This window comes from Quercus lobata, chromosome 6 (genome assembly GCF_001633185.2).
Source record: "Quercus lobata isolate SW786 chromosome 6, ValleyOak3.0 Primary Assembly, whole genome shotgun sequence".
NCBI classification, from domain to species: Eukaryota; Viridiplantae; Streptophyta; class Magnoliopsida; order Fagales; family Fagaceae; genus Quercus; species Quercus lobata.
The window spans coordinates 12845705-12859219 of NC_044909.1; the positions used below are offsets into that span (position 1 = coordinate 12845705).

General features: G+C 32.2%; 1 protein-coding gene across 1 annotated transcript; it reads right to left on the minus strand.

Annotated features, from left to right (window-relative positions):
- Nucleotides 1-7133: 7133 nt before the first annotated feature.
- On the minus strand, nt 7134-13242 carry LOC115950693 (nuclear poly(A) polymerase 3). Its single transcript, XM_031067920.1, has 10 exons — nt 12709-13242; nt 12479-12556; nt 11814-11921; nt 11169-11231; nt 10926-11087; nt 10604-10717; nt 9843-9905; nt 9415-9717; nt 9041-9205; nt 7134-7846 (listed from the first exon to the last, which is right to left on the minus strand). The coding sequence occupies exons 1-10, from the start codon at nt 12916-12918 to the stop codon at nt 7451-7453; spliced, it is 1662 nt and encodes a 553-aa protein (XP_030923780.1). The 5' UTR covers nt 12919-13242; the 3' UTR covers nt 7134-7450.
- Between the last annotated feature and the right edge of the window lie 273 nt (nt 13243-13515).

The following is a 13515-nucleotide window of genomic DNA, read 5'->3' on the forward strand; positions in this document are numbered from 1 at the left end:
CTTTGTAGAAGAAAAGATGTTTATGCTTAGTGGGATAGAGAATATTGTGTGGAGCTTATGCTTAAATGTATGAGCTCTTTTATAGGGAATTTGATATATAGTTGAAATTTCAAAATAAAATTTGCCAAATAGTTATCCTAACTAATTTCAATGTATATCTCAATTTTTTAAGATAATGGATACAAGTACAATTATCTATAACATAAATTCATAAGATACATTATATCTTTGTTTCAATAAAAATTAATTTCCTTTCCATGTGTAAAATGTATCATGATGCTTTTTTTGTTGTTATTATCGTTTTCATATTAGATTCTACGTTATATTCTTTTTGAGAAGATACGTTATATTCAATTACTTATCATGCAATTCATTGTGAATTATAGAACTTTAATATAAACAGAATCGATTTCCATTCTATATCGATTGCCATAAAAATTATTGATTTTCTTTCCTAATAAAATGAAAACTATAATGGAATCTATTGATTTTCTTTTCTAATAAAAGCATAATAATTATGAGATGAGATCATTCCAATTATGTTGTTTTTTTGAATTATAGAACTTTAATATAAATATAAATATAGAATCGGTTTCCATCAAAACTATTGATTATTTATTTTTATTTTTTTTGCTAGGTAAGTGCGGGGGATTGAACCTAGGTACCAACTCGCCTAGATGGGTGGTGGTCAAAACTATTGATTTTTTTTTTCTAATAAAATGCGTTGTAATTATGAGATTAGATAATTCCAAATATAGTTTTTTAAATAGAAAAATTTTCCCCTTGGATTTTGAAGGAGTATTAAAGGAATTTTTAGAGAGGACACGTTCATTATGCAGTTAGGGTACGTTTGGTACATTGAACGTGGATTACTACAGAAATGGTAATCTTTATTACTGAGAATAAAATGTGTTGTAATAGAATAACTAAACATATTCATTAGTTTGGTTGTGAGTTGTCACATTAAGATAAAACTTATGAACTATTTTAGGAAATATCTCATTCATTCAATTATATTTCCTAGAAAATAATATATTTTAAATTTTAGAGAGATGAGTTATTTTTTTATGATTTTTTATTTTCACAATTGTTAGGTGGACATGGAAAATTTATTTATTTGGAAATATATTAACGTTAGAAATTATTACATCTATTAAGCAATAACTATTACAATCCTTTTAGAATGAATAATTATTCGTCATTTTAAAGAATAACTATTAATAAGAAAATAACTACGTCTACAATATTTTTACAACAAATCACAAATGGTTAGTTGTTATTGATTCAAATTTGAAATTAACACTAAGATTACTTTTCTGCCCCAGTAATAACAACCAGTAACAACCTTTTACTTAGGATTTGTTGTAAAAATGTTGTAAACATATCATTTTTCAATAAAAATATAACAAAACTATTGAATAGCTAAACCATAAAAATAACTGTTACATTACAATGCCTTTGACAATCTACCAAACATGCCCTTATAGTGTAAACTCAGTGATATGACAACTCATAAGTACTAATAATATGATAAAATACTATATGTTTTTTTTATATATAAATACTAAAATGATAAAATATTACCTATTTTTTCTATGCTTTGAAGATGACTGCCCCTTTAATTCAATGGAATAATGGGAAATTCAATCTTGTATACTGTTTTATTGTTGTAGAAATCAATATTTCTATTCCTGTTAAGTTTATATCAATTTCTTTTACTTTTTCAATCCTTATATATATTAATTTCTTAAACTCTATTGTTTCGGTTTTAACTTATTTTTCAACTTATATTATTGTGTTTTACGGTTTACATTACGGTAGGATATATAATATTCTGTCTCATTCTACCACTAATTTATTTTCATGGCTGGACTTATATAACTTTATTGATAGCTTACTGTCTAATTGATGACATGTGTCCCTTTGACGGGAAATTATTGTGTACTTCCGGAGTATCATAAATGCGCACTCCCTCCTCTCACATGAATAGTAGATCTCACTAATTAAATTCATGATGGGACCCACCATTCATGTGAGAGGACGGAGTACGTATGTATGGTACTCCAAAAGTACCTAATAATTTTCTCCCTTTGACAATACATGTAACAAAAAACATGTGTCATCTTTTAGAATGATGCAAGCTTATGACTCCATATGGCAAACAATGATATATATGTACACATCATACACATATGACACATTTTACGGTTATTTGATATTCATTTAACTATAGAATAATGAGGATCCTTAGATACTCCTAAATAAATGAGTATTTGAATATGTAATTAAATGCATCACAATTAGGGCTACCTCAAGGGATTTCTCCTTGTAATAACTGGGTCTATGTGAAACAGGGGGACTGCACATACCTAAAGGAATAGTCAGATATTCAAAGAGATCTGGATACCCTTGATTGTCAAAAAAAAAAAAAATGCAACACAATCGGAAAAGAAACCCAAAAGTTAGACTTTCTCGGAAAATTCTTAAGTTTTCCCGTAATATAGAGAAATGGTGTTCCCTCCTCTTACATTCATGATGGACTTCACCATGAATATGAGAGAAAGGATCATCATAATTCTCCTTGCTCCAGAAGTACATAAGAATTACGCGACTTTCTTCCCCCTCCTTGCCACCCTCCCTCTCTTATAACCAATATAATTATATCTAATTATAATCTTTTCACTTTAAAGTATAATTTTTTACACATCATTGCCAAATTTTACATGTAAAATCCTTAAAAATGAGAATGATATAAATATTTATATAAAAACGAAACATTACGCATTTTCCTTTTATGTTGGCACCTCATATTTTGAAATAGGAGAATGCAAAACAAAACTAAATATGGAAGTTTCAATTATTTTAAATAAAATCTTTTGTAGTATTATAAAATTCAACCACTTATTTTGGTAATAATATAAGGGAAATGTTAACCAATGCCCTTAGGGCATTGGTTTATGAACTATTTTTAAAAACATTTTATGAGAAAATGATAAAACAATTAATTTTTCTAACAATTTTTTATATTTTTCATGAATATTGTGTTAAAAACTTTCTTAATATAGTTTATTAACAATTATCCTAAAGGCACCCATTAACATGACTCATAATATAAATCAATATTTTTCCACATAAAACCGTTCATCAACTAAGGAAGCCAGTAGTCATTATGTATTTTGGAAGTTATCAACTGCTTTAATGTGAATTTTTTGTTTGCATATTTGATTTGAATTTCTTTATATTTTTCCGAGTAAATTTCGAGTTTGGTTTCTAATCTTTATGTTGTGCGTCAATTTGATCATTAACGCTTTAAACGTGTCAATTTTGTCCCAAACTTTTTGGTATTGTTTTAAAATGGCCTCTGCCGTTTAAGTGATAAATGAAAAATGCTAATATAGCTAACGGCCAAATTAAAATATTATTTTCATATCACAAAGACTACCACAGGTACTACAATGTCAGCATATATTTTAAAAAATTAAAAATAAAATAAAAACAGAGAACTTAGAACTGAGAAATCATGAGGCAAAACTTTGGATCAACCCCCCTAAACAAAAGAAAAACTTTAATTAAAGCACCAGCAAAAACAAAACAAAACCAGACAGAACATACGAAACACGAACTACACAGATGCCTCCTCCAAGATGACATGAGCAAAACTTGGGAGGTAATGACCCAATTAAAAACATCCAAAAACAGGATGCTTGAGAGACCATTAGGATTTGTAGGTTTTGGTAGATATTTATGTGATTTTAGTGAAATCTTAGAATTAGGATTACACCATTACCTGACAAAATTAAGTACCACAGATACATGCACCCAATGAATAAAGTAGAACTGAAATCGTTAAACAAAGATTGTAGTTTAGTGTTTGCTTGCATGTTTGGTCAATCAAATTGTCATTATTGTTTGGTCTGGCGCATTGGCTTGATGGTAGAAATATTGTTTGGAGGACAACATGAACAAGAGCTATGACTTGCCAAAGTTCTAATCTTTGCAGGAAAAAAAAACAGTTGATGGGATGTAAAAATTGCGAAGATTGAAGGTGATGCTTATTCTAATTAGAATAATTTCTAAGTGGGATTGTGTGGTACTTCTGCTTAAAAGGAGCATTTTTTTTAGGAAAAAAAAAAAACCTTAATGGGGGAAATTATTATTATGTACTCTCGAAGTACCATAAATGCGTATTCCTTCCTTTCACATGAATGGTTGATCCTACTAATTAAATTCCTGGTGAGACCCACCATTCATGTGAGAAAGGAAACTTCGTATTTATGGTAGTCCGAGAGTACCTAATAATTTTCCCCGCATGTGAGCCCTTTTATAGGGAATTTAGCCCTTGTTTCAGGTAAATCAATGGGTCCCATAATTTATAGGGTCATTTGCTACAAGAGAAATAATAGATATATCATATATATGTGATCCCTTTTTTCTTTTTTTTGAGAGAATATCAAATCTATAGCGTCCCCTTCTGATGATAGCTCTTTATCATTAGACTGAGACATCAATCAGTTATCATAAAAAATAAAATAAATAAATAAAAATTTAAAAAAACAACAATTGATTTTTGGAATAAGCAGATATTAAACCCCAAATATTTTATTTAACCATTAGAGACTTTACTAGTTGAACTAACTAAAACTCATTGATCATTTCTTATCTCTAATGTTAAACTATAACTAAAGTTGAACTTTTTATAGTGTTGTAAATGTCATCTAAATAGTAAATACATCTTATTATGGGAGAAATAACATGAATGATGTATATTGATATATGTTAGTGGATATTATAATTGGCTGGTTATTCTTGTACTTAAGGATACTATCCTAATTGTGTCATAGGAGATGATGCATATGCCATACAGTGGCGGAGCCAGGATCTGATTTAAAGGGGGGGGGGGCAAAAATTATATTTGACATCACATTTATGCATGTGCAAGCGAACATATATATATATATATATATATATAGTATTTGAGATCAATTTGCAAAATAACAATTCATTCAGGCGTATATTAAGCAATATTTGAATGCAAGAAAATTCAAAATAAAATAATATATTCATTATATTATTTATTTATTAGGGGTTTATTTACATAAAAAAATCATTTTGAAATTGTAATTATAAAAAATGTTATATCAGGAGTGTTTTAGTTTTGGTTTAAAAAACCATCCTATTTATTAACTATTTATTAACTATTTATTTATATAATTTTTAAATACATTTATTGTATTATATAATATAATAGAAGAAATATTAATAGATTTTTTGAATAGGGTCAGGGGCACGTGTCCCCCCTCAACCCCTGACTCCGTCCCTAACGTCATATATATATATATATATATTTTATATATATATATATTTATAAGATGCCTTCTTACAATTTTGGGTTTTGATTATCACATATTTACTATTTTACATTCATTTTTATGCGTTAAAATGTGAATATTTTCATAACAATTGTGAATTTAGGAGTAAAATAGTGAATGTCAGCCGGTGTGAAAGTGTTTTTCTTACGCGTATACAGCAGAAAAAAATATACTTACACCTATAAGGCATCCAACTGGAAGCAATTATAATTGACAGCACACATGACATCGACCATAAAACGGTAATGCTTTACTCTGACAACGCACGTCGAGCCAATTCGTCAACAATTCTCTTCCCAAGCCTCTCATCCACGCCAACCCGTGGTACAGTTTCCCACCTCGAGAAATCATGAAGAAGATTGTAGGCCATTTCCATGATATGAAAGGGTTGAAGCTGCTCCCCTTCAAATTAGAATTTGAACATTTTTTATAATGTTATATATGTCATCTAAATACATTTTGTTCTGAGAGAGATAATATATTGATATATTATAGTAGTTATTATATGTATTGGGCCTAATGGTTTGTTATTCTTGTACTTTAAGGATATTATCGTAATTGTGTCATACAGAAGAATATAATTATATTAGCTACAGTGAAGAGAATAATAAATAATGGAAAATGTTTCCCATAAAAAAAATAATAGAAATAGAAAATGTTAACCGCATTGGTTTAGGAACAAATTTTAAAAACATTATATTGAAAATTGATAAAGTAATTAATTTTTTTAACAATATTTTATATTTTTTATAAAAGTAATGTTAAAATTTTCTTAATTTAGTTTATTAACAATTTTCTTAAAAACACCGGTTAATATGACCATAAATAATGTCATAAATCTATTTTTTAATCTCCCTACTCTCTCATTCATCTCATATAACCATGATATTTCAAACTTTTAAATTCAACTTGATATCAAAGCAATAGATCCAACTCTAAAAGTATCTTAAAAACACTAGAACTAGAGCTCATCATTAAAAGGTGAAAGAGGCAGGTGTTGAGGTTAGCATCCATACGATGACATTAGCACTTGTACGGTCACCCATGTCTGACGACTACATGGATCGACTCACCTCTCTCGTGATTATTGGGGTGCTTTTTAAAAAGATACCAATGTTCTTTTCTGTCTTTTTTATTTATTTATTTTTTCAAATCTCGCTCATAATTTCCGATCTTCTGTTTCATGTTTCATGTTTTTATCGATTGAGTTCTCCTCTATAAGTGCCAAATAGCATACAGGAGCAATTGATTTTCCAAGTTTGCTCTGTGTCAGTGTCAGTGTCAGTGTCACCTTTCTGACTCCTTACATCTTTTATTCATATTTGTGTTATGCTTTGTATTTTAGCAAATCCTGCCAAAAGTTTGCAATTTGGTCTTTGATTGGTTGGAGGCAAACCCCCTCTCCCTGAGTATTTCTTGCTCAATTTTGTACGAGTGATATAGGCTTTTTTCATAAAATATTGTTGAGGATTTTTTTTTGCTTTCAAAAAAGTTAAAACTCAAATTTTGTGAAAATATTAGATCCAATACTTTTTGGAAATTTTATATTGTGTAACTGTAAACTCAGCGTTAGCTAACAAATATTGATATATATATATATATATATAAGAAAATACTAAATGCTGCTTCGACCTTGACGCTTGCACAAAATACCTTCTCCTGATGAACTCGGTACTAAAAAATCTTTAAAATCACCACTTTGCCATTTGTATGAATGTTCATACTGCCCAAAACAAATCATGTGAGCAAAGGCAATGACATCCATTTGAAATAGTAATTGCGACCAAAAACCATTCTAATAACATTTTTCTTCTGTGAAATTCACAACAATTTCGAAGGGCAAGATGCTAAAAGATTGCATATTTGAGTTTACAAAAGACTTTACAAGTACAATGCAACTTTTAGCTTCTACAACTTGTTTTTACTATACAGTCCAAAACTTTCATATATCCTCATCTTTGTATAGTTTCTTCTGATCCTCGTAAAAACTGTGCAAACATGAAAACCTAAACCCAAGAGTGCAAAAAGCAAGACCAAGATAACAAGATTTTTTTTTTTTTTTTTAAATGTTCATGATAAGTCTAACCGCCAGCACTTGGGTACTCGGGCTCTCCATTGGTTGCCACATACCCAACAAAGTAATGTGGCAAATGCTGTGAGTAAATTGGAATCCTTTGTTGATTGTAGTAATCAAGAATCTTCCAACATGCTCTTGTATGCTTCCCACTTCCAGCACCATCAGCAAGAACATTCTTCGGCAGCTCAGAAGTTAGGACAATGGATAATTCCATCCTTCCAGGACAACCTTGATAGCCATTATTGATATTCGTCATGAAATCCTCCTTGACCGACACTGCATCTGTGAAATTACGCTTGCAAGGATTTAAGCCCCAGTAGAACACAACATTGGGCTCTGTTACATCCATATCTACATACTCGGTAGGATTAGGGTCACAAGCACCTTGTATCTCCTCCAGCTGTGTCAAACAGAACAAGAAGAAAAGATACTAAGAAATTTTTGATAAATGACATGGGTAAATTATCTTTTGATCCCTGAAATTTGGTGTATATATGATTTTGGTATACCAAATTTTAAAAGTTAGAATTTTATCCTGAAATTTCAAAAAGGAAACACTTTTGGACCCTCCATCTATTCTTTTTGTTTACATGACTAAAGAAATGCTGAGGCACCCCACATTTTTGAGGGACCAAATCAAACAAACCACATATCTCAGGATCAAAATTGATCTAACCCCATATTTAAGAGAACAAAATTGAACCAACACCATATTTAGAAGAGAAAAATCAAACTAACCCAATACTTAAATGGACCAAAACCAAACTTGCCACAAATTTCAAGGATGAATTATTCCATTTTTGAAATTTTAGGGACTAAATCCAAAGTTTTAAATTTGAAAGACCAAAATCAAACTTATCTACCAAATGTATAATATACCCTAGTAATGATATTCATCGTTGTATGTCCTACTAATTTGTTAGATCTACTAACAGGATAGGAGAAATATTTATCAAAATATCTATCACGGATATGCTTCAGTTAGGAAAAAAGTAGAGAATGAAGTAGCATGAGAAATTTATGAAAGAACAAAGATTTCCCATGTGACTGCAGCATTTAACACCCATCTTCCAATAATTTTTTATGCTAGATCATTTATATGTCCAATTCTAGCCTGACTTCTTTGAATCAATATAATTGTGGGGAGTAGGGCCAGCTATGCAAATAACACTCCTGTACTATAAACCTACCATAACATGATCACTCATGACCTGAATCACAAGACAGCCAACTCATGTGCATTTATGCTTGGTGTTTTTGCCAAAGTAATCGCATCAACTACATAAAAATGGATTCAATGAACCTGACTTCTGTACTTTTATGAATCCATATAACCATGAGAAGCACGGACTCCATCTAAATTTAAGAAAATATACAAATTGGCACTGAGGTTATATCCCTTTTTATCTTTTTTGATTGGCCATGTCCCTTTAATCTAGGACCAGCTGTACCAATAATGTCTCCAGGACAAAGATTGATCATGCCCTGAATAACAACACCCAACTCCTATGCATGTACAAGTCAGAAAAGTTATCATATCAACTATATAAATATGTATAGTGTATACAATGAACTTCCAATATGAGCCACTTACCTTGACAATAAGAGAGCGAAAACGTGATTTCACCCAACCTACCCAATCCCCTAGCTCATCCTGCTCAGAAGCCGAGAGGTAAATTTTAAGAAATCGGCTATGTATCTTTGAGTATGGATAAGGCTCAAATATGCTACCCCAATCAAAGTCTGGCTTCAAAAGATCCTGCAACAACAGGGGAGAGAACAAAAAATAGTCCCACATTATCTTGTCATCAGAAGATCATCATCAAGTAAGATTTTCCAAAACAAAACTATAGAGATGACATAATTAATTGCAAACCCAAATTCAGAAATTCCTTCAATATAAGTAGTTTGGCGAGAGATCAAATAGGCATACCAACAATTATGTCCCACCTAAAACACAAAACATACCCTAGTCATAGTATAGCCTCGGAGAAACTCTGTCCTGATCTTGTAGTACGTGCTTCTAGTGATATTGGAATGGCAATATTCATATGGACTACATGGAAGCCGAATGGGCATTAAGGACCGTGTCTCCAGGGCATCTCCAGGTGCTGGCAGTCCATCTTGCAAGATTACTGGAGTAGGCCAAGGCCAATGTGCAAATGTCTCAAAGAAGTTCATAATAAGAGCATTTAAGCTAGCATTTGGATTTCCTTGACAAACAAAAGCCACAAGGATTGCCAGATGAACTCCTCCCAAAAAGCCAAGTAACTGTAATCAGCAGGAAAATACTTGTATTCATCACTTTTTGAAAAACAATATGCCCAAAAAAGCTCGTGTCACACAAATAAAGCAAAGCATGCATATGACATCACCAGCAGGCAAAACATACTTACATTACCATACACTCCTCGCCTTTTTGCCCATAACTTAACACATCGCAGCATCGATTGGAAATTCTGAAACACATCAGTTACAATATACATGAGATTTAGAACAAATTAAGTAGCATAAGGAGAAACTATACTCCCAAAAACTCCTGCAAAGATTTTTTTTTTCACATTTACAATTACCCCCACAGTATAGTCGTGTACTTGTCAACCCCACTCCCCCTCAACCACAGACAAGAAACCCATGCATGCAATACAAAAGGAGGCTCACACATAGTCTAATACTTATAGCATATCAAATAGTCTTGGTGAATCCCACAACACCACAGTGCTTTCCAAGACAGCATACTCCAATCCAAAAGAATAGACCCATCCACATGCATGCATACACATGCATTCTTGTTTGCCCATAGCAACCATGTTAGACAACACATCAATGCTAAACATTTCCCATAAGCCTAGAAACAATCCACTGTAAAAACGTCAACCTCAAGACCTGGTATTTCTTAGTTAATAGTTATACATTGATCATCTGAGTGCAACATTGATAGGAAGACACATTGGCACAAAATCAAGCTTCAGATACCATCTCTTCTATGTCATATTCGCTCCTTAATGATAAATTGAAGGAACATTTTCCTTGGAATGTTTAAAAATTGCTCAAGAGATAGAAATGTCAAAGCGAGACTTGCATTTGGTTAGCTAGATAATAGGAGAATTAAGTAGTATTCTGAAACATAAAAAAATTAAATCAAATCAACATGTACCTCCACGTTTGGAACAAGCTGAAGAATGCGTTTGTTAGCACGTACACCAGACAAGCTTTTCAAACTAGTTTCATCAATATCTCTCAGGAAGAATGGGTTCAGTACATCCACATTCTGCAATTCATAGGCTTAGGCAGTCAAAATTTCCACATGATCAATGGGGAAGCACAAAAGATTCATTGATAATGACAACTAAAAAACAATGCTTAAGGCAAAGCTCACACTGAGTTACTAGAAACATGCCAGAAAAAAAATAGCAGTAGTGAGCATCAAGTTAGTTAAATCACAAACATAATATTTATTGCATAGTCTCAACACTTACTTCAGGGACAGATAACACTTTAAGCTGCGCAAATGGGAGATCAATTGAGATCCCATCAAATTTAAATCGCATTAGAGGCACTTTTGCATCCTTTACACAGTGGATCTCTGACACTTCAAGTCTGCCTTTAAGCATGTTGCGCAGAACAATAAAAAAGTCATCCTGCATAATCACATTCATTAAAAATTGAGAAAATGCTGTCACTCAAAACCAAGGGATAATGAGCAGGCAACAGATACTTACTGCCATGGTGGCAAAGAAAGGACCAACGCATAAAGCATCAATATCAGAGTCTGAACCATGAACCTGAATATATTTAAAGACATATATTGATATCAGTTTATAAGAAGAAAAAATGAGAAATGACAACAAAAATTTTCAGCTGTGGTGGCTACACTTAAAATAAATAAATAAATATAAGGTGCTCTATCAACATGCAAAATATTACTACAAAGTTCCCACATTTACAATTATGGACTGAAGTGGGGTTTATACTCTTTCTATATTTTTAACCCATCCTTCTTAAGGTACTACTAAATACCCTGCCTCTGAAAATTAAAGATTACAAAACAAGCTCATCCCGGCAACACTCTAAACATGCCCTAGAAGTGTCTTGAATGTTACCCATATTAAATTATAATTCCCATTGCACTGTTTATATCCAAACACCACAGTGTCTTGAAGTTTCTTGTAGTATTATATTATTCGTGACTATATTTGAAGAAGAAAAGCCAAAAGTTTCTTGAAGTTCTGACCTAGACAGCTTCAGATCATAGGATTTCCATAATTATCACATTACATATATTAATAGCGTAAGCACCACAGAGCACCAGTATACAACATGTTCAGGAGAAATGTAAAAATCAACAGACAAGAGAAAGAACTTACTCCAAGGCCATATGATCCATATGTCAATATTGTGCCACTGGAGGCAGCAATTTGCTTTTTCGGAAGTCGATGTTGCCACGCAACCTTCTTAATCCATGCCAACACTATCTACATAATTATATGAGACATCAAAAGATTCAACACAAACTAAACTAGAAAATTATCAAGGTGAATCATCACTAAACAAGAAATTTTCAATTTTAATTTATTGTGGTTGAGTACATGAAAAACCCTACACAATACAACCAACCACCACAATAGAGAACAAGATTACTTCCATCAAAAAAGTACATAACTAGCAAGATTTACTGCAAACCTTATCTCAAGACAATGTCCTCACAGAAGAATTTGCAAATAGGCCATAAGTCAACAGAAGAGTAATTGTTCAGCCGCCATAACAAAAATGCGAGTCCTCCTATTTCTCTTCAGGAAAGATCTCAGAGTAAAAGTGGGAAAACTTCAAGATTTTTTTACCATTAACTCAAATCCTTATATCACTAGGTTCTTTACAATATTCAAACATACCAGTATTATTCAATCTAATGCGGAATACGCTATGTATTTGAACAATCTAATGCGGGTACAGGCATTCTTCTAAACTATTTTATTCAATCCAAAATCAAACATCAAAGATTAAAGAACATAATTTTGAAATTCAAGAAAACCTGTTTGAGCTTCACAATGACATTCCTCCTCCTCTCTTCTTCTTCCGGAGACGGCACGAGTTCTTCTTTAACCATGAACTAAAACCAATGGAAAAATATATATATATTAAACCAAAGATAACATAACCCACCAAAAATTTTTTAACAAAATATTGAAAATTCGAATCTAAAAAACAAAAAAGAGAGAAACTTGAGACAAACCCAGATAAAAAGAAAGAAGAAAAAACTACCTGAAGCAGAGAGATTGATCTGCACTCGTCCATTTGAGCCTTCAATACAGAAAATCCAAGAGGAGTTAGTAAAGGTGGGTTGTACGGAACAAGTACCTCACCACCACCTCTATGGTTTATCAGAGCAAATGGCTGAGGAAATGGAAGAGGAAGAGGAAGGTGGTTCACGAAAACGACACCGTTTTGGTTGTGAAAAGCATTCCCTGCCATACACCACAAATGCAAAAAAAAACCGAGAATCTTTTCTGCGATTTCAAACAATGAATCGCTTTCGTTTTTTTTTTTTTTTTTTTTTTGGGGTGTGTGTGTTTTTTTAGGACACCCAAAAAAGAGAAAAACGAGTAGTTTTGGTTTGGTTTTTCAAGAAAATGTGAGGGCTTTTGAGAAACCTTCAAAGGAAAATGAAAGAAGAAATGGAAAAACCTGTTTTTAGATTTCTGGGTTTTGGCTTTTTGGGTTTTTGAAATTGCAACGGTGTATGTGTGGGTCCACCTCATGTGAGGGTGAAGAAGCATGCGACGGAAACACACAACACCATCTCGTGTGAGAGAGAGGGGGAGTGTTTGTGTGGCTGGGGTTTTGTAGGACAGACACGTGTTAGTATCATAAAGGTGCAAAGTGTGTTGTTCTTATTGGTTGAGCTTGCTACTTTTGATTTTCTATAATTTCTGTGTGTACTTTTGCTGGAGGGTTTAGTTACTTTAGTTGGCTTCGTGGTAGACTAGACTTCATGGACTTTTATTAAATGCCCTGTATTTTTGGCTGAATTGTGTCTTTCTGCCATAACCATTTCTGTTATTCTTTTGC